Raw genomic sequence first — 23,069 nt, 5'->3', positions numbered from 1 at the left:
AAGGGGATCAAATAGATTCTAGCTGAAGGAAACTGGACTTTGGGTGGTAAACACACAATGGAATATACAGATGTCAAATTATAATGTACACCTGAAAATTATATAATTGTATTAACCAATGTTATCCCAATAAACTTAATTAAAAAAAAAAACAATTTTAAATCCCATCAGCATTTTTCACAGCGATAGAACAAAAACGCCTAAAATCTGTATGGAACCATGAAAGATCTCAAATTGCCAAAGCAATCCTGGGAGGAAAAAAAAAAAACCTGGAGGTATCACAATCCTTGATTTCGAACTAAACTATAAAGCTATAGTAATCAAAACAGTGTGATATTAGCAGAAGAACAGACACGAAAATGAAAGGTACAGAATTTAGAGCCCAGAAGTGAACACACATATATGAACAACTAAATTATGACAAAGAATCAAAGAACGTACAATGGAGAAAAGAAAGGCTCTTCAATAACTGGTGTTGGGCAACTGGACAGCCACATACAAAAGGATGAAACTAGACCACTATTTTATACCATAAACAAAAATTGGCTCAAAATGGATAAAAGATTTGTATGTAAGACCTGACACCATAAAACTCCTAGAAGAAAACACAGACAGTAAGCTCCTTGAGTCTGTCTTGGTGATAACTTTTTTTTAAATATGACCCAAAAGCAAAAGCAATAAAAGCAAAACCAAACAAATGAGACTACATCAAACTACAAAGCTTCTGCACAGCAAAGGAAACATCAACAAAGTGAAAAGCCGACAAACTATACGGGAGAAAATACCTGTAAATCATATGTCTGCTGAGGGATTAATATCCAAAATAAAAAATTCATACAACTAAATAGTAATAATAATACAATTAAAAATGGGCAGATAGCCAACAGGTATATGAAAAGGTGTTCAACATTACTAACCATCAGGGAAATGCAAATCAAAACTACAATAAAACTACAATAAAAACTATAATAAGAAATGCAAATCAAAACTACAAGCATTTCTCACACCTAATCAGAGCAACTTTTATCAAAAAGACACAAATAACAAGTGTTGGTGAGAATGTAGAGAAAAGAAATCCCTTGTGCACTGTTTGGAGAAATGTAAACTGGTACGGCTACTATGGAAAACAGTATGGAAGTTCCTTAAAAATTTAAAAGTAGAATTACCATATGATGCAGCAACTCCACTTCTGGGAATTTATAAGAAAATGTCAACAGTAACTCAAAAAGATATATGCACTTCGACGTTCACTGAAGCATTATTTTTAACAGCCAAGACATGTCAGAACCCAAATGTCCATCGACAGATGAATGGATAAAGAAATTATGATGTGTGTATGTGTGTGTGTGTATACACATACAAAGGATTATTCACCTATAAAAAGGAATGAAATCTTGCCATTTATGACAACATGGATGGATCCTGAGGGCACTGTCCTAAGTGAAATTAGTCAGATATAGAATGACAAATACTATATGATCTCACTTATATGTGAAATCTAAAAACAGCAACCAAAAAAACAAAACAAAATTAAAAATTCTAAGCTCATAGATACAGAGAACAGATTGGTGTTTGCCAGAGGCAGGAGTGGGTAGTAGGTGAAATAGGTGAAGGGGGGTCAAAAGGTACAAATTTACAGCTATAAAATAAATAATTCCTGGTGATGTAATGTATACCCAGTGACTATAGTTAATAATGTATTCTAGATCTGAAAATTGCTAATAGTTGCTCTTAAAAGTTCTTATCATAAGGAAAGAATTTTTGTAACTATATGTGGTGATGGATGTTAACTAGACTTACTGAGATCATTTCTCAATATATACAAACACTGTATTATGTTGAACACCCGAAACTAATATGCTATATATATATATCATATCTTAAAAAAAAAAAAAAGATAGTATCAGCAAATATGTGTATGCTGAAAACTATAAAAACTTCCTTAAAGACTACTTAGAGGTATTTACTCTGAAGAGCTTATAATGTAGTTAAAAGATGAAATTAATATAAAAGAAACTTTAAAAAATTATTAAATACTTTTAGCATATTTTTCAAGTTAGGATAGTGGTATGTTTCTCAATTTGCACATATTTCCATTTTGAAAGCTTAGAAAATGTTTCAGCAATGTATGGCAACACTCTTTAACATCCAGAATAGTCACCTCTCTTTATTCTACATAACAGAATCGTATAAATTAAACACTCTTTGCCCAAATACTGCCCCCCAAAGTAATTTATAACACGTAATTCTATCTCTAGAAAGCAGCTAAAAACTGTCTCATAAACTGAGTATGAATAAAAGGATGAAAAGGAGCACAAATTTTAAAATATTCCATGCAAAAGTTTTAGTACACTTGCCTTAAGCACAAACAATTTTTTAAAAAGTGCTAAACACAGGCTGGATTATGGGCTCATAAGTCACATAACAGCTACAGAGAAGTCTTCTTAAGAAATCATTAAAATTCTTGAATCTCTGAACATAAGCAAAGGAAACTTATTTCAGCAATAGGATGCAAGCATTAAGTTATAAATTCTACCAGGCTAGTGGAAGTGGATGGAATATTCACCTGGAGTGAAACAGTGAAGGCTCATTTTACCAATATCAAGATCTCTCCCCATATTCCATCAGCAGTCTAATATGGGTTGGGGGAGAGGGTAGAATAGTTAAAACAGTTATATTTCTTAAAGTGTAAATATACACACTTAAAGGTTAAACCTATCTGTAACCTACATTTTAGTGTCATCAGTTCCATGAAATACATTGCTTTCTTCTTAATCACCAGTCATATCAGCCTCACTGATGATTTTAGAACATGAAATCCAGAGAAGGGAATTCAAGCCTGAGAGGATGACATAATGAAGAGTTGCAGGCAGCCAAAGGCCTGGAGGTGAGACAGCATTAGAAAAATGGCCTGCTCCGTCTACATAAACTCTACTAGCTTAGAAGCATCAGCTACCATATTTGAAACTATCTTTAATGCCGCATTTCCTATAGGTGCCTGGAATTAATACCTGAAAAATTCTGTAAATTACCTTGCTTGCATTTAGTAGACAATTTGATTAATAACAGTAATTTTATTCACACTTAACTTTTTCACATCCTAAATAGACTTCTGTAAGTAAAGAATACTATTTCAAAGATAAATTCTACAGTAATTTTTAAGGAATCAACACTCTTAATTTAAAATATAGATTTGCCTTTATTACTTTTTATTTTGATTACTCTGCATTTATTTTAGAATTATAACCTATTTGAACTTTTGCACTGACTTTCCTATAAAATTAAATCTGTTTATATAAAATAATGAGCAGCTCCAATAAAACTGTAAAAAGATTACTTTTTCAAATGCAGTAAATATTTAAAACCTTTCTAAATAAGTAATAAAAATCAACATGAATCCAATGACATTTAAAATATCATACTATTTCTCACAAAATAGTTTAAGGCAAAATATATGTTGCCTGACATTTTATATTCAGTTTGTGTCTTTATTTCTATTCTCAAATATTTTCCATTAAGACTAATGCTGTTGTCCCTTGTAAAGACATTTGGCCCACTGTTATTGTAATTTATCATTTATGATTGTTAATAAGTACTTAAGTATTTACTATCTTACTAAAATTTTAGAGAATCATATTAATGCAAAATACTCTCATTTTTAAATTTTCATTATTTCTTATAGTATTTTTAAGTAGCTTGCTATACTGAGTGTTTTGTGATTAAAAAAAAAACTTCAACTTCCTAAGCTGATGAGATCAACTTAACAGATATTAAAATCTTAAAGGTTAACCTCATCGTCTTTGAGAATTTCTATAGAATGGACTGATTTTTACCACACTTACACTTGTTGACTATTTTGCCCAGTCACTTAATCACCAGTAACACCACTCGAATAAACCAGACTAGATTCATGTCTGTATCAAACTGATAGTTTTTTTTCAACCTGTATAAAAAGTTATCGTCCAAAGAATACGAAAAAGGAATACAATGTGTAACTTAGCAGGGCTGCTAAAGTATTGACAACCAACTAATGCCCTGTAAATACTCTTTCTTTGACAATGACTCACAAGGTTCACTTCTAGAGCAGGGGTCCCTAATCCCCAAGCCACTGACTGGTACCGGGCCACAGAACAGGTGGTGAGCAGAGGGCAAGCAAGCGAAGCTTCATCTATATTCGCAGCTGCTCCCCAGCGCTAGCATCACCACCTCAGCTCCACCTCAGATCATCGGGCATTAGATTCTCATAGTAGCACAAACCCTACTGTGAGCTGCGTATGCGAGGAATCTAGGTTGTGCGCTCCTAGGAGAATCTAATGCCTGATGATCTGAGGTGGAGCAGAGGCGGTGATGCTAGCACTGGAGAGCAGCTGCAAATCCAGATTCACATTAGAAGAGAACATCACCACCTCAGCTCCACCTCAGATCATCGGGCATTAGATTCTCATAGTAGCGCAAACCCTACTGTGAGCTGCGTATGCGAGGAATCTAGGTTGTGCGCTCCTAGGAGAATCTAATGCCTGATGATCTGAGGTGGAGCAGAGGCGGTGATGCTAGCACTGGAGAGCAGCTGCAAATCCAGATTCACATTAGAAGAGTTTGACTGCACAGAGACCATAATAAATCAGTTACTTGCAGACTCACATCAAAACTCTATCAGTGAGTGGCAAGTCACAATTAAGCTGCATCTGGTGGCAAACTTTAAGTCAGAATCCGACACTTATTTTAATCCACACCTGGCCCACCTGTTATTTACCACTTCTGTCCGCACCTCTTTCCCAAACTGCACACTTGTCTCAATTTTGGTAAGCCCACAAGCTAAGCCTAGCCAAAATGAGTAAAAAACAAACATCACTGGAGAGCTTCTTTGAAAAGGGGGAAAGATCCAATGAGGAGACAGCAGAGGGCTCTAAAACTGCCAACAAAAAGAAAGCTGCATTTAAAAGAAAATACCAAGAGTCCTACTTTAATTACAGGTTCATTGCAACAGGTGATTCACATTCTCCAAACCTGTTTTGTATATGTGGTGACCAGCTATCCAATGAAGCCACAAAACCTTCAAAACTGCTTCACCACATGGAGACCAAACATCCTGCATTAAAAGATAGGCCTTTGGAGTTTTTCAAAAGAAAAAAACGTGAATACGAATAACAGAAGCAATTATTGAAGGCTGCCACTATATCAAAAGTGTCTGCACTGAGAGCACCATTCTTAGTGGCTAACCGCATTGCTAAAGCAAAGAAGCCCTTTACTATTAGTGAAGAGTTGATCCTGCTTGCTGTTAAGGACATTTGTTGTGAACTTTTAGGAGAGGCTGCAGTCCAAAAGGTGGCACGTGTTCCTCTTTCGGCTAGCACCATAACTAGACAAACTGACGAAATAGCAGAGGATATTAAGGCACAATTGTTAGAAAGAATTAATGAGTCACTGTAGTTTGCAATCCAGGTTGACGAGTCTACTGATGACGATAAGGCAACAATGCTTGTTTTGTGTGATATATTTTTCAGGAGGACAGGCATGAGGATATGTTGTGTGTACATTTGTTGCCAACACCAAAGCTGCAGAACTGTGCAAGTTTTTGAATGATCACATATAAGAAAAACTGAAGGGGTCATTTTGTGCCGGTGTATGCACTGATGGAGCTGCTGCCAAGACTGGATGGCTTTCTGGTTTCACTACTTTGGTCAAAGGTCGCTTCTGAATATGAGTCTACTCACTGTCCATAGAGAATGCTGGCTAGCTGAAAAATGCTGTCCATCCATAGAGAAATGCTGGCTAGCTGAAAAACGTCACCTGAACTTAACGTTTTGCAGGATGTAATTAAAACAATCAACCACATTAAAGTGCATGCCCTTATCACGTCTGTTCGCGCAGCTCTGTGAGGACATGGACACAGAACATACACAGCAATTATACAGAGAGAAGTGAGATGGCTTTCTAAAGGTAGATCACTGGCCAGAGTTTCTGAGTTACGAGAGCCACTCCAGATATTTCTTTAAAAAAAAAAAAAAACAGTCACCACTGGCAGCACATTTCAATGACATGGAATAGGTCACAAAACTTGCCTACTTGTGTGACATATTCAACCTGCTTGACCAACTCAATCTGTCACTTCAGGAAAGAACGACAAGTGTGTTCAAGTTGGCAGTTAAAATGGCTGCATTCAAAGACAAACTGGAATTATGGGGGCAATGAGTAAACACTGGGATTTTTGAAATGTTTCTAACATTAGCAGAGATTTTGAAAGAGACTGAGCTGGGGCCTTCTTTCCCCCAGCTGGTGCACATTCACCTGTCTCAGCTTTCAAGAATTTGAGCATTACTTCCCAACTGCAAAAGACCCTCGAATTGGGAAGGAATGGATCTGTGACCCATGTGTGAATAAGCCAGGGGAATCTATTTCATCCATGCTAGATGAGGATCAACTGCTTGAGATTGCACATGACAGTGGCCTTGAAAGTATGTTTGAGACAACTTCAAGTCTTCACACGTTCTGGATTAAAGTCAAGGCAGAAAATCCTGAGATTGCCACAAAAGCACTGAAAAGCCTGCTTCTATTTCCAATATCCTATCTTTGCAAAGCACAGTTTTCTGCAGTGACAGCAACCAAAACAAGATTACAGAGTAACTGGGTATAAGCGACACACTTTGGGTTGTTTATTGTCTCCCATCACCCCTAGACGGGACTGTCTAGTTGCAGGAAAACAAGTTCAGGGCTCCCACTGATTCTGCATTATGGTGAGTTGTATAATTATTTTATTATATATTACAATAATAATAGAAATAAAGTGTATACTGAATGCAATGCACTTGAATCATCCCCAAACCATCCCACCCGCCCACATTACTGGCTGTGGAAAAATTGTCTCTCACGAAACTGGTCCTGGTGCCAAAAAACAGGAAAACAAGTTCAGGGCTCCCACTGATTCTGCATTATGGTGAGTTGTATAATTATTTTATTATATATTACAATAATAATAGAAATAAAGTGTATACTGAATGCAATGCACTTGAATCATCCCCAAACCATCCCACCTGCCCACATTACTGGCTGTGGAAAAATTGTCCCTCACGAAACTGGTCCTGGTGCCAAAAAGATTGGGGACCACTGTTCTAGAGTATTCAGCCTGATACAATGATATAACTCAAGAAAATTAAACTATATAATTTTTTCCACTTTTGAGACAAAATGTATAAATTAAGTCTTGTTTATTACTTGAAAAATGTTTACATATTACCATTGCTAGTCTATAAGGTACATACCATCAATAAAACACAACTGGTCACACCTTGGTCTTTTCAGAGATATACATATAAAGATGGAAGTCAACATTTGTAGCATGAATAGATCTGATTAGCAAATGTCACCCACGTAGGTAAGACTGTCTAATCAACAGCCAGAGTGTGCCCTCGATTCTAATCACCACTATAACTGAATAATATGTAAATTACATTGTGAGCTGTAATCCGCCATCCACCACCAGAACATGCCCTGTAACATAGGGCGATTCTAAAAGAAACACAACCGCGTGTGCCACTTCAATAGGTTCTCCAAATCTCCCAAGAGGGATAGTTTTCTTTAAATTTTCTTCTTTCAAGTCTTTTGTCATATCTGTATGAATAAATCCTAAAAGAGAAATGTTTGTTTATTTAGTAGAAAAGGGTAGACACTAAGACATTTCTTCAATTTCAAATAAAAATGAATTTACTCCTGATAATTTGAGGTTACTAATAAATCTTATTTAGGAACTGCAGAGTTTTGCTAGCAATCAAGTAACCAAGTCTCCATTTTTATTCACTTTAACTCAATGAGCGTCTATTGAACAATACCTGATTCCCAAATATTTGGCCCAACTCGTAAGTGGGTAGATAAAAACATGAATAAAAATTCTATTCCTTGGGAAATCTATAATTTATGGAGAAAACAGTTACTTGCACCCCTAATTACAATGTAGGAAAGTCTAGTGAACATCCTTATAGAGATATGCACAAAGTACAACGGAACTGATTAATTTTCACTTGAATGGGGTCAAGGGGTAGAGGGAAGAAAATATCACGAATATATTACCAATAAAAAACATATAATCAGTATTCTGTACACTATTCAATCATTTAAGCTTTAAAAAAGAAAGCGAATAATTACTCCTCATAAAATGAACAATTAGAAAAATCTTAAAATTTTTAAAGTCATGAAAAAATGATGGATGAAGAGTTAGACATGACATGTGAAATGAAAGTCTAATGTGAAATCTCAAAAGTACAGCTCCAAAATTGGCTTGCATTATAATTAAATCATTTATAACTCAAACTGTAAACCAAACTAAATATACTGTCATTTAAAATACCAGGTTAAATATGAACTAAGCACTGAATTAAGTATTAGTATCAAGCTATAAGTTTATTATGCACTACTATATAATTGCTTAATTTTTTTTTGCCTTGTTTTCACTTAGAAATACTGAAACATTTTATTAACAGTCTTGTAAGAAATAACCACAGATTTTTTTTTCTATCATGAAGCCTATGACAGTGACAGCTTTATTAGAGAAAAATAGGAAACAAGCTGAATGTCTTTCAATAAGGACATGGTTAAATTAATCACAGTACGTCCACACATTATATCCACACGGTATATCCTACAGGCATTAAAATGCTACAGGATACTTAAAATAAGAGAAAAATAACATCTGTATATTTAAAAGGTAGGTTACAAAAGTAGTTATACTACTATCAAAAGCTATAAACTTTCAGTTATAAAATAATCACAGAGATGTAACATACAGCATGGTGATTATAGTTAATACTTTATTATCCATTTGAAAGTAACTGAGAGTAGACATTAAAAGTTCTTATCACAAGAAAAAATTCTGTAACTGTATGCAGATGAATGTTAACTAGACTATTAATGTTAACTACTGTAGAGATCATTTCACAATATATGCAAACATGAAATCATTATGTTGTATACCTGAAATTAATATGTTATGTCAATTATACCTCAATAAAAAGTAAAAAATTAAAAAAAAACTAATCTATACTAATGACTGAAAAAATATATACCAAAATATTAAGTGATTATCATTAGATACTAGAATTATAGGTGATCATTATTTTCTTCTTTGTACTTGTGTGTACTTACCCAATTGTCCACAAGAGATATATTATTTCTGCATCTAGATAAAAAGTTATTGAAAAAAGATGCACAGTACTAACCAAACTGTCTGTAATAAGGGCCTGGAATAACAAAACAATTTTGTATTATTTATGTACTTCATTATGAGATTACATTATGAAATAGGATCTTCTCTACTATAAAATATTACATTTTAAAAGTCAGCAACATTTCCTTCACTTCCTTTCATCTTTAACAATGAGATGGCAGAAGGAATGCAAGAATAAAAGCAGCAGCTGATAGAGATAATGATAAAACTGGATAGCCAGACCCTGGTGAATTTCAAGTGAACTGTAAATGAAACTTCATCTACAGTGAAGTCATAATAACAATAGACAATTCAAACATCATAAAAAACACTATCGTGGGGCTTCTTGATATCCAAAGCTTTATGTGTTTGGACACACTTATTTTCTAAGATGCCTCAGAGTGTATTAGGAAGAAAATTCACCTCACATGTTAAAAAAGTTGAATGAATTAAATTATGAATGTAACATTTAAAAGCTTGTTCCTTCTGAAGAAGTTCATGATACAATTATCTTTTATTCTAAGGTCATTTTGAATTCTAGCAAAATTGGTGTAACATATTTCCCCACTAATCTCAAACTCTCAGCCAAAAGAAAAAAAAAATCAATGATGTGTTTTTAATCTTAAGGAAAAAAAAACTCAATAATCTGCTGTAAAAATGGTTTGCAGAAAGACCTTTTAACTATGATTAACAAATTCTAGGTTCAACTTCTAACTGGCTCTGGTGAGCATTTTGTGGTTAAAAAAAAAAAAAAACCTCAATGGATTAGGACACATTAAACTAGATTCTGTTCCCTACTCTGCTAATACTATCAAAGTTATGACCTGAGGAAAGTCATGTACTATCTAAAACTGTATGGCTGTTTCTGTCTCACAAAATGAGTGAAAGAGATTGAAAATCACAGATTACTAAAATATCTTTTAACTCTACAAAACTATGACCTAAAGATGAAAATTATGCCTCATTAAGTAGTCTTCATGACTTTTCTTACTTCAGGTTTAGGAAAGTGTGCTTCCCTAAAAGGACTCTCAATTTTTATATTGATAGCTGAGATAGAATATTGATAGCTGTGATAGAATATTCCAGTTGAAGATTCTAATCTCAGTTTTTATCCATGCTGTGTTGAAAGAAACTGATTTGCCTTTCCTATAGGTAGATTTTAGTTCTGACGTGTTTGTACTTTCGGAGACAAAGGGTGATGCTTCATGACCCATGGGAGGCCATACGAAGGTGTTTTTACCTTTTAAAAAAGGCAGATCTAGAACAGAGTATGAGGTACTGGAAGGCAAACCATACATATGAAAGGAGATAAGGCAGTGGAACAAGTTCAAGGGCAATCTCAGTGAGATGGGAAGGCCTCTGCCACATAGATATGGGCTGTTAGGACAGACTGTGGTCCTCCAAAAACGACCAAGTAAGCCAGATATATGGAATAGATAAAAGCTAACATCTCAAAGCTTTTAATACAATCTTGCTCAGTACACCCTGAAGTCACCTCGGCTATGATCTGTGTCATGGTTAGGTCATTTGTAAAGGAAGGAGAGAGGTGCCCTCTGAGTCCAACGATGAGGATCATGAAGTCTGGCACCCACCTCACATGAAGATTATTCCCTCTACTGTTCAAACTTGGAAGATAAGGGTGTTATTTCTTTAGGAGAAGTTTGCTATAGCCTCTCCTCAGACTTGTAGTTGGAATGACAAACCTCATGGGACAAGCAGCTAGCCGTCACTGAACTCTATCTACACTAATAGCCTAAAGTAAAGTAGGCGTTAGAGGCCAAGTTGAAAGGAAAGGGATGACTTCACCAATACTGGCTTTTCCACTCTGGTTAGGATGTTTGATACAGAAAGCAACAATATGTCCAAAGATTTTTCTCTCTTCATTATCTCTCATCATTAACTTTTTAAAATGAATTTATATTTTTTTAGAGCAGCTTTAAGGTTTTAAAAAAATTGAACGAAAGTAGAAAGAGTTCCCATATACCCCCATATACCCCATTAGAGCTAGTCTCTAATGATAATTACTTCGGCTCTACCAAATTTCAATGTCATTTTATGCTATAGTTCATGAACTACAGAATCCTCATCTATAAATACATTACAACCCAGGGCAGTGCATATAAACTGTCTTTGGATTCTAATCATATATCGTAAGACCTGAGCAGAGATATCAGTAGCATTCTACACACCCATTTTTGTGCTTGTATTGCTTTTCAGTTTGTTCTCTCTCCTTAACCCCACAGGAGTCTCTTCCATATAATTCTTCCACTTCATTTGCAATGTTCCAGAAACTGGTTCTACTCATTTTACTACATACATAGTTGCAATACCTTTCAAACTGGCCTATAAAAATTACAAACTACAAGTAGGTGCAACTATCCAACAAATGATTACTGATCACTTGTTGCACAATTAGTGGTAGAAGACTACCACTCCTTAAATCACTAAATAGATAACTGAAACGACATGCACTTGACTTAGAACAAGGATACTTCTACTTTAGTTCAGCAGATGTGATGACATACACAGTATTACTTTTAAAATATAAACTCTTTAGGAATAGGAATATTATTGCTCATAAAAGAAAGTGTATGGTACTTGTCCAAGAAGAATTACATTTGATAAATTCTAAAGAAAATTTATTTCCTTATCCATTTTTGGCCAGCTGTATAGTATAAATAACTAGCATTTCATTTCTATATTACCAGGTCATTATTTTAGTTTTGAACATTTTTATATATAGCAGAAACTTTATGTTTAAATAAGACACTAGGATATCTGCCTATCACTAGTATTAACAATTGTGGATGTGCACTACTTGATATATCTATGAACTCAGAAGTCCATTCTCTAGTATTAGTCTCTAGAGCCTAAAAAGAATTATAATCTCACTTTTTTAAGACAGAAGAAACAAGGCTGTTGACAAAAACTAGACCAAGATTTTTAAAGAGAATGAATTTCTATGTCTTTAATATGTTTATAAATTGTATAGGGAAGCAGTATGTGAAAATCAACTCCATACCAAACAGTCCATAAGATCACGCAGAGAATTATCTGTTTTGAGTGGTGGCCAAATTTATGTCAGCATTTGTCAACAAGGTTTTCTCCAAGTAGTAAACATAAGAACTCTTCAAATTAAAAAAAGGGAGGGGGCAAAAACATTTAAGGTACCCAATAGAAATAAATTCAATGCTAAACTATTCGTCGAAATTTAAAATGCATGTACCCTTCAAGCCTTGGCAGTCCCATTCCCAGGATTATGCTCATATACTCACACATGTGCAAAATAAACCACATACAAGTATTGTCACTGCATTATTAGTTGTAATATCAAAAAATGAGAAACAATCTAAATGCCCAACAAGAGACAACAAGTAAAATAAATTATGGTACACCTATAAAACAGAATTTATCGTCTTTTAACTCAGCCATTATGTGACATAGCAGTCACAAAAGACATGTTATATGATTTTATTTATATGAATTGTCCAGAATGGGAAAATCTAGAGAGAAAGTAGATTAATGGTTGCCAGAAGCTAAAGAGATTGGAGGGAAATGGGGAGCAAATGTTAATGGCTACAGAGTTTCTTTTGGGATGACGAAAATGTTTTAAAATGTATTTTGGTGATAGAACAATTCTGTGATTATACCACTGAAATTGTACACTTTAAATGGGTGAATTGTATAGTATGTGAATTATATTTCAATAAAATTGTTACTCAAAAAATGAAGCAGCTATATGTGGAATAATATGGAATCAACTCCAAGATACATTGTTCTACAAATAAAGCAAGGTACAGAACACTGTAAATAGTGTTCTCTTAAATATATACACACACATACAAACAAACACACATACTTTATTGTCTTGTATATGAAATGCAGAAGAAACTAGTTAACAGTGGGTTGCTTTTGAGGAAAGGAACTAGATGAGTCGAAGAGACTTACTTTTCCCTCTATGCCTCATCATACTTTTGAATTTTGTATCGTTTGTATTATCTACTGAAAACACATACATTTCAAAGCAATGTTCCCATTATAATTTCAATTTATCAAATAGTTTCTCATATCAGTAAGGTTTATCCATGAGTAATTTATTTTTATACTTAAAGTAATACTAAAGTGTACCAACTAACTGATCTTTAAAATATCAGTAATATTAGGCAGCAAATGATAACCTAATTTATTATTTTTCTTGTTCCTTGCTTTTCCTGTTATGATTTGCTTTTTAGCTATTTTCCTAAATTGGGAACTCCATTTGATGGTGACCAGGAAAACTGACAGAAAAAGAAACGTGTTAATTCAATGTTTGTCAGGTCTATTTAAAGATCTGGTGAAGAATTTGGTTGTAATTACTATCTAAAATAAAGTTAATAAATAATTCATGGAATCTATTTAATTGTACTTTTTTAACTTATAGTTTGCTTCTGACCAATGAGGCATATTCATACCAGGAAACCTGATAAATATATATAGCCAATAAAATAAAAGTCAACCTATAAATGGCCACATTTTTAGAAATAAGTTTTTTCTGCAGTATAAATTGTACTAGAAAGATCTTTAGGAAAGGTTATACATACAAACACACTTCCATAACACTCATAAAACCTCCTTTTGTATACAAACTAGATTCCCACTATTTAGGCTGTTGCCTTGACAACTAATTCACTCAGACAAAATTAAGCATTCTTCAGTGTTTCCATAGATCATAGATATGTATCTCTACATTCATCGAATGACATTGTAATTACTTGTTTATGTCTGTGTTTCCCACTGTACTTAGCTCCTTGTAGCAGAAGTATCTTACTCATTTTTGTAATTTTAGAACCTAGCACAGCCTTTGCATATAGAATACATGACAGTAACTCTGCAGAATGATTAATTACGGATTAAGAACACTTGCATTATCCTTAAACCATCCAGCTTCTAAATCAAAATGAACCAGAATAACTCTTCATTATCCATACCATTACAATCCCTATAGGAGAAGGAAGCAAATATATGCAGTCCTAAATCATAAATAATCTATTCTCCATATACACTGGGCTAACACTAAAATCAAATCATGTTGCATAAAGCATAAACAAACAGAAAGCGGTGCCAACATGACAGTGAAGCTTTCGATTTTTTTTTTTTTTTTTTGGAAAAAATAGATGTATTGTATCTAAACCATAGTCATTTATCAAATTTTCATGGATTTGCAATGAATGAATTTAGTCTCTGTTACTGAACAATGAATTAGGATAAAGGCACGTTACAGAGCAAAATGGCTATCAGAGCATTTTGGCAATTCCTTGATCCCTGCTAGTTCAATATCAGTGCCAAGTAAAACTCCAACTTTAGGGTCCAAGCTGGAGCCATTAGTGACTTGAAACATAAAGGTGGCAAAGGTCTACAGTTTCTTACAAACAACCAATGAACAAAAACAAAATGTCTTTTCTCATATAGGTAATCAATTCTTAAATATCTATAGTAAACTAAAACAAAGATTTCATGGCTAACTGGCAGAAGTATATAAAAACACTCATTTTATTCAAAGGCCAACTAAGTATCTAACAAATATTTCTATCACCCTAACAAATGAGTGATAATAGTAGAATTAAGTTTTAGTACTTTTTTATTACCTTCTTAACTATTCCAGGCAATTTTATCAACTAGTAACTTGGCAAAAGGCAAATAATATAAAGGCAAAAGTTATAAAACTGGAAGAGTCCAGATAGTTTAGACAGACCACAGTAGCAAAAGGACGAAAACACCTAAACTGCTTGCAACGATATAAAGAAAATCTAAGGGGCCATTATTTTTAAGCTTACCTTAGCTGCAAATCCAAAGATAAAGCTTTTAGTAACAGTCCTGCCATAAACTAGCTGTGTAATCTTCAGTAAATCACTCTGTCTCCTAGGTCCCAGTCTTCTAAACCGTAAAAATCACTGGAATAAATGATCTCTAAAATCCTTTCCACCTCAAGTTATTCTAAAATTAGTATGAAATTTAAAAATAAAGATTTTATGGAAAATATAAGGCACAAAGAATTTTTCTCTAGTCACTAGTTCATTACTTGATTCTTTTCACAGTTTTTAGAACTATTCTACCCAGGCATCAATCCATGAGTACCAATTAATTAATAGGCCTAATGACTCCCTTCTCTATAAATCAAAAAAGAGAATTAAAGAATTTCTTTAGCCTTTGACAACCTAAACTATAATTCTGATCATTATGTTTTAATATTTTCCAATTACTGGTAACCAACAGACCAAGTTAATTGGCTTTGGATCCCATTTAATCCACCAATATTTTCAAGTAATGTGGAATACCCAAAGTCAGCAAAATAAAAGGAACAGGTGTGCAAAAATGTTCCCTTTGCCTTCTAGAAAAGGCTCTAGCTTCTGTGTACTTCGCCCAGATCACGCTTGCTTTGTCTTACAGGTGAATTGCATCTCTGAAGGCCTCGTTTTTCTTACATGTTTAAGAACACAAGTGTTCCTGACAGATTCCCTACAGGAGGGCAGCAGGTCTATTATAAGCTTCCCACTAACTTCTACTATTTTGAAAATTCATTAAACAGCCACCTCTCTAATCATCTTCATTGTTGGCCACTCCCTGCAAATGTAGTACCTCCTGCATATGTAATAGAGCTTGTTAGTGCCACAGTACCAGGCTGGTTCTCAGTTCTGTCATCACAGACTAACACTTTCCTTCTCTGATACCAATACACAATGATCCTCAGAGCCCCCACTCGCTCATTAAAGAGGCAACAACTCCTAGACTCACTATTAAAATCTTATTACTTCATAGAGTGACTTTTAAAAAGATGTTTTCTTCCTCTATGTAAATATCTTTTTTAAAATTTTCCTTTGTGTTGAAATTCTAACATGAATCCTGGGTAGCTCTCTGGGATACAATGAAAGGCTTCTTATCTATTTTGAAAAGAAACATATGTGACCTCTAGCATTTCTTTCTCTGTACAAATACTGACTTTCTGGAGTAGTTACTATATCAGTTATTATATGTGATTACTTTGGGAAATGTGCAAATGATATCACGTATGCAGCCTTGTTTGATTATTTCCTCTGGTTTATACTGTTATTAAAAGCATATTGTATTATGAAGCTATTTAGACATTTTAAATATAAAGATGTACTGTTTCTGTAATATAGACATATGGAATATATTTAGGTAATAGGCACATTACATGGAAAGTTCTCCTTTGACAAACTGACAAAGTTTAAATTAATTAGCAAATGTTGTGAGCAGTAAATAGACTATCACAAGAAAAGAAGAATACTTAAAATGGAAACAGTTCTCTAAAGGTATACAATTTGGACTTGTTCAATTACTGGGTATATGTTACCAATATTACTCGCCCCCCCACCCCCCGCCCTCCACACACTTAAAATACTTACATTCTTAATTTATAATTGATTTTTAAATAAAAAGTTTCTCTTGTGATTTTAGTTTGGATATAATCATTCAGTAAAAAATGCAATGTGGTTTATGCAAACAAAAGCCTGGCAGTGTGGCCAGGAATGGCCACTTTAAGTCCTGTCAGGACATAGTCACACCCTCCCTCATTTTGCTACTCAAGAGTTTAGTAACAGTGCAGATTCCAAGTTCCTGTTCTGATACTCTCTGAGAAGTGCCTAATGATGCTGATGCAATTACAAACCCAAGAACAATCTTTGCTATTACAGTACAAAACCATAAACATCCAAAAATTATGTTTAAAAAGAAAAAAGTTTTCACTGACCTGGTGCAACTACATTCACTTTAATTTTCTTTCTTGCTACTTCTTTCGCAAGAGCACGTGAAAATCCAACTAATCCTCCTTTACTGGCACTGTACGCAGACTGGCCGGCATTGCCTTTTAAACCAACAATACTTCCTAGGAGAAAAAAAGGGAAATCAAATTCAAACCAATTAATGGGGTTATCTGAATATTCAGATAATTTATAGTAAACAAACAAAAAAGGTACAAATTATTTCACCTTGTCCTTTGCTAAAATCAGGATTTCTAACTATTGTCATTTGAGTGGTAAGAATCTGAGTCTGCTCCAGATACACAGAAAACAAGTTTTGAAAGCTTGTGTGAAATCCCAAATGCCAAACAGGGCTTGAGAACTGATCCATTAAGTGAAAAGAATCCACTCTCATTTCATTAGGTCTGACAGGATAAAAGTTCTATAGTATTTATAAAGGCTTCCAGTAGGAAGAGGTTAAAACTAAAAAAAGTCAGATAATGGCTGATTAATTTTATGGTTCCACAGTACTCATTTCCACCTGAAAAAATAGTTCATCTGAAGATCTCACTAAATGTGAACTACTGTCAATCTAAATAAGCAAAGCTTCAACCACAAATTCTTTGTAATTCGTTACTTTCAGTAACTTGTAATGTCTACTAAAGATTATTGGGTGGCCTCATTTATATGAATATGAAAGAATAATTTATAATTCAAATACCAACTGTATGCAAATAAATTCATGTAAAACATAAGTGGGGAAGTAATTTTCTGCACCAGTGACCTGTACTTATGATATAAAAATTAATCAAGACCCTCACAAAAGTTTTGAAAATTTTTATTTTAGAAAACATTCCAAACACTTGTTATAATCAACAAGTCCAATATTAAAATATTTATCTACATTATATATTATATGCCAGTTAATGACAAAGAAAGAGAACTGTGAAGAACAAAAAGAAAAGAGATAACAGAGAAAATGCAGATGAACAGAGAAAGGGGTATTTAGGAGAAAGAAAAATATGATGATATAAGATAAAAAAGAAAGAAAAATACAGGCATGAAAGGCCAAACGGGAAGCTTTGATTCATACCACACACACTATTGTTCTTCTGGTGAAAAGCGGTACCTTCTGAAATATCATGAATTTTCTAGCAGTTTAAAGTAGTCCTTTCTAGAATAAGGTTCTCTTAATTTATTTTCAATTATATGTTTTTATTTACTTGTAACACAATTCTAAAAATTTATATATACAAAGGACTGACATGGGTTTTTTAAATATATCTAAAAAGGGTAAATATTTTAGATTTAAACAAACATACTCCATGTTATCTGGTGATATATACAAGCCAGTATACCAGCTTATAAGAACCCCAAATCATTATCTGGCTAGTAGAAGGCAAAGGTCGACTCGTTTACTCATCTAAGAAAACTGATCTCTTATATTTTTAAGGATAAACGTTAAAAAAGTTCTAATGTTTATTATTAGTACAGAATTCTTTCCTCTTCTCATTTTCAAAAGAGGAAAACCCTATATACTGGCTTGAAAGCTATTGTCTATATTAGAAAGAATAGAGTCATTTACTATAACAGAGAAGCATCTCCCTTTTGTGGCCTTTTAAGGTATTACCACTCAAAATTAAAAGGCAGACAGTATGCTACTATTTTCAAATTACCAAATTGAAATAAAATTTCAAGTCATTTTGCATTTTAAGGCCTATAGGCACACACTACAGTTTATCTGACCCTAAAATCTAAGCAGTACCTATATCTATGCTAAAAAAGTGAAAAAGTCACTCTCTTAAGCTTCCTTTTAAAACTCTGTACTAGATTAATCGGTGACCCATGTGACTGCTCTAGACATCATTTTTAGCCCCCAATATCTAAAATTTTTCAATTCCTTGTCCATATTTTAAAAATTAGGTTTCACATAAAAATCAGGATGTCCAATTTATCTTAAAAAATCAAAACAGCTCACAAAACCAAGACCACATTAATGCTTAGCAACAATCTACTGGATCTGAGCAGTGGTTGCACCTGCCATTTCAAATGGCCTCTAGACAACAAAGCTGGCCATCATTTGTCATCTCTCATGCGGCTTGTGCTGTCATTTTTCTAATAGCTGGCGGTGTCAACTCAGTTAACACCTACTTGACTACTATAAGGAAATGAATTTGTGATTCCTGTTTTACCTATTGCTCAGTTAATCAAATCCTTTTTCCAGACAACAACACATTTCATCTAAGTTTCACACAAATTCCAATTTAGTCAATTAAATATTTTTATGGTACTATGATAATTATAAATTCGCAAAAGTGAAGACTCACCTATATTAACAATAGAACCTCTCTGTTGTTGAATCATAGTTTTCATGGCAGCTTTACAGGTCAGCATGGGACCCAAAAGGTTAGTATGAAGCTGAGATAGCATATCTTCAGTTTTTGTTCTTACTAAAAGGCTATCCCTTTAAAAAAAAAAAAAAAAAAGCATGTTAATTAAAAATGGGATAAAACAAAAAATGTCAATAAATGTGTAACATTTTTACTGAAAGTAGAGTTTAAGAAATGCTTCATATTTGAGCTAGAATACCTAAAAAGTCTCATTTTACACTTGGTTTGAGAGGCCTTAAAATAAAAACTAAAAGATCCACTTGGAAGTCATGTTCCTATCCCCTCTCAGGTAGAGTGAATTAGCAAGAAAATTAATATTATTCTAAATATTCTGTCCAAAATTCATTATAAAAAAAGAATTCCCACTCTGATTCCATTTAAAGTTTATGAACTAAGAAAATTTATATATGGTGAGAGAGGTCAGAATAGTGGTTACCTATAAGGAACTACTAATTGGGAAGAAACTGAGAGAGCCCTCTGGAGAGCTGAAAAAGTTCTGTAGCTCAATATGGGTGTTGAATACAACGTTAAAATTGAACAAACTATATCCTTATTTTATATCTCAATAAAAGAAAAGAATGCATGGACTGACCGACCAAATTTTAAAATACAGTTTTTATTCCAATTAGAAGTAAACCAAGTTAATTAACATATTAACTCATGTTAAGCAAAGACAAATTAGGGAAGAAATGACATATTAGAAATGTGCTTAAATTTGACCAACCTGTTAATTCCAGCTGCATTTACCAAAAAACTAACAGGACCTAAATTTTTCTCCATCTCTTCAAAAGTATTTTGAACGTCTTGTTCTTTGGTAACATCACAGCTAAATGCCAAATGACCACCTACACACAAAAGATTACAATTACTTATAAACTGTAACTTGAATTAAAAAGTTATTCAATACACATTTGTTAAGCATCTACTATAAGCTAGGCCTGTGCTAATCTAGAACCTAGAGATAAGATTGTCACTGGTTCCTGCTCTCATTGAGTTCAGTGTAATAAAAGAGGAAAGTGGGTGGTGGTAAACAAGGAGAAATAAACTACTACAGGATGTAAACCTTAAAACTTGTTTTTAATCAACAAAAAGTGGGAGAAGGGCCTTTTTGTGTTCATAATGCTTTGTAAAATTCATCCGATAATATTTATAGCTTTGACACTGAATCCACCTAATTCTGTTCAATAGTCTTCTGGATTTTATATTCCTTTTTTGAAATTTATGTCTAATTGTGTTAGGTTTTTGTCAAATTGGTTTCCTAGCCCTGCCCTGAGCATAATAAACTCTAGAGTTTCTTTCTTTTTTTTTTTTTAACTAGGCACATATATTATTTTGATGATGACGGTGGCTATTATTAAAGTCTGACCATTAGGAAAGTTAAAACAAAGGAGGAAGCTGTAAAAATGCTAAAACGAAAAACAATGAAAAAAAGCTTTTTCCTATAAACAACTTGTTACTTTTTTAATGGTCACATTTTCAAATATTTAAATACCAAAAAAAAATTACCCTTCAAATAAAGCATTCTCTATTTAATAATATATTTTAATTTTTTTGTATTTTATTGTTTTTTAAAATTTTTGTTATGGTGAAACTGGTTAATGAAATCTAGTAAGTGTTAAGTGTACAATTTAACAGTAAGGCATATATATACATTGCATTGTGTGTTCACCACCCATACCATTTTAACACTCTCAAATGTAGATTTTAAAAAAAAACAATTGTTTATTTTCTGGCTGACCTTGTCTAATAGTTAATATTAAAATTACCTACCAAAGCCTTTGCAAAGAGTAAGTCATTGGGAAGTCACTTATGGAATACAATTCAAGGAAATGAAAGACCCAAAAGTATCCTTTGTCTCATGCTTGGCTTCCATCTGAAGAGTTGGATTCACAACCCTTGAAAGCTCAACCAGCAGTTTTAATTTTGTCCAACAAACACTGATGGCTTGGGTGGAAAGCATAAAGCCTGGCACTTTCTCACCCATTTGTCAGTAACATAATGGCAATAATTAGAAGCAGCAAGAAGCATTCACTGAAATTGTCTCTCATATATAACTTCTTTGTGTTTTTTACTTTTAGGAACTCTAACATTCTCCCAACCCACATAACCAATTAGGGTGAACCAATCAGTAATGTTATTTTAAAGGTTACAGGTACCAGATGCATTCCCAGGCTTCTATTTTCCCCTAAAGCCTCCTTGATAGTAAATGAGGTGCATCTGTACATTCTAGTAATTAAACAAATAGCAGCATCTTTCAAACATCCTTTCTCTTACCAGGAAAAGAAACTTAAATTCGCAAAACAATGTAAAACAAGTACTAATCCATTATAAAACAGAAAAAAAAAATGAAGTTTAAATGCAATAAAAAGGAATTTGGCAGAACAAATCTCAGTTGCCCATTTGTTAAAGTCACCAAAAGGAGTTCGTAACTTAAGTGCTTATGGTGGTGGTATTAAAGCAAACCAGGTACATCTCAAAACTGGTTGGTACTCAAAAATTTCTCTATATGAAAGTTTTGTGCATCCACACTCAGGCGGGAACAGCCCTCAGCAAAACGAAGCAAGCATTTTAAGACCGACACGCCTACCTTTCCTGACAGAACTCCTTTCTGACCAGCCCTCCTCTTCGGGCCCCAGGATCTTAAACCACCAGTGAGCTCTTTGCCCTATATAAAAAGTTAACTGTTGTGTGCCTCCCCTCCTTCCAGACGCCAAAACAAAGCAGCTCCTTTCTGCTAGCACTAGCCTCAGGGAGGTGAGTTCTTATTAATATGGCACCACAAAACTACTAAGTCTCAAAAGAAAACCCTAAGAGTTCAGCCACTGGTGACAAGCAGCGTGGACGGAGGCACTCTGCAGGAAACAATGGGGGGAAGTGGGGGAGGGAGCGTCTCTGCACAAGCTACAGGCTACATTCGGGACAAAAGTGCTCCTGCACGTGGCAGCTGAACTGCTAAACCTCAGAGCCATAAAGGCCAGACCTGCTCGTTTTAAAAACGAGGAGCCAAGCTGCTTGGACTGCAGCCACACAACTGGACAACTCCAGTACCTACCGCCGAGGTCACCGGCGGCGGCTTTGGCCACTTCCAAATTTCTGGCGATGATGGCCAGTCGGTAGCCTTTCTGGGCCATTAACTGAGCCACTGCCCTGCCAAGGCCCCGCGAACCTCCAAAAATAGCACAGACTTTGTCCATCTTGAACCCAGGAGTCTCAAACTTGGAGGAAAGAGAGCTAGGGGTGACGGCTTCTTTCCAGATTCCGGCTTTTATACCACCACGGCTTCAAAGAAAAAAAAAAAATCGAACTGACGCGGAAAAAAGCACCTCCCCACCACTCCTGCGATGGGACTCTGTCATGCCAGAAGATCGGAGACAGGCGCTAAGACTATGGCGTCAACGCATGACGTCAGCGCGCACAGGCTCCCAGGCTCCATGCCTTAAGGGGACACAGGCGTGAAAGAGCCCAGCAGGCCAAGGGTTGCCGCAGAAGGGGCCGAGCTGCATGCTGGGACTTGTAGTCTAGACGCAGGAGGGAAGGCGAGCTACGAGCGCTGCGCAGTGGGAAATGCACTCAGGATGAAACGCTACCTCCAGAAGCCCTTTGGACAGGAGAGTTAGGCTTAGAGCTCGGATGACTAAGCATTCTGGTTTGCCTGCAAGTGAGGGATATGTCAAGATGCTGGACTTCTTTTAAAATCAGGACAGTCCCCATCAAACCAGGACAAGTTGATCACCATAGTTAGAACCC

At 34.6% G+C, this 23,069-nt stretch overlaps 1 protein-coding gene across 2 annotated transcripts in view; it reads right to left on the bottom strand.

The window, feature by feature from the left end:
- Positions 1-22,756, bottom strand: part of CBR4 (carbonyl reductase 4) — a 97,511-nt gene extending 74,755 nt beyond the window's left edge. Inside the window, exons 1-5 of one of the 2 annotated variants that reach the window (XM_006906327.3) lie at positions 22,375-22,745; positions 20,047-20,167; positions 19,260-19,396; positions 16,944-17,078; positions 7,189-7,623 (exon numbers count right to left, since the gene is read on the bottom strand). In XM_006906327.3, coding sequence (XP_006906389.1) covers positions 7,445-7,623; positions 16,944-17,078; positions 19,260-19,396; positions 20,047-20,167; positions 22,375-22,516 — 714 coding nt within the window. In that variant the 5' untranslated portion in view covers positions 22,517-22,745 and the 3' untranslated portion in view covers positions 7,189-7,444. Of the gene's footprint in view, positions 1-7,188; positions 7,624-16,943; positions 17,079-19,259; positions 19,397-20,046; positions 20,168-22,374 lie in introns of those variants that run through there. The other variant, XM_025042978.1, reaches the window with a different exon arrangement.
- Between the last annotated feature and the right edge of the window lie 313 nt (positions 22,757-23,069).

This window comes from Pteropus alecto, unplaced genomic scaffold, assembly GCF_000325575.1.
Source record: "Pteropus alecto unplaced genomic scaffold, ASM32557v1 scaffold50, whole genome shotgun sequence".
Taxonomy (NCBI): domain Eukaryota; kingdom Metazoa; phylum Chordata; class Mammalia; order Chiroptera; family Pteropodidae; genus Pteropus; species Pteropus alecto.
Note: the sequence above shows the minus strand (reverse complement) of the source record. Positions and strands in the feature narration are given on the sequence as shown.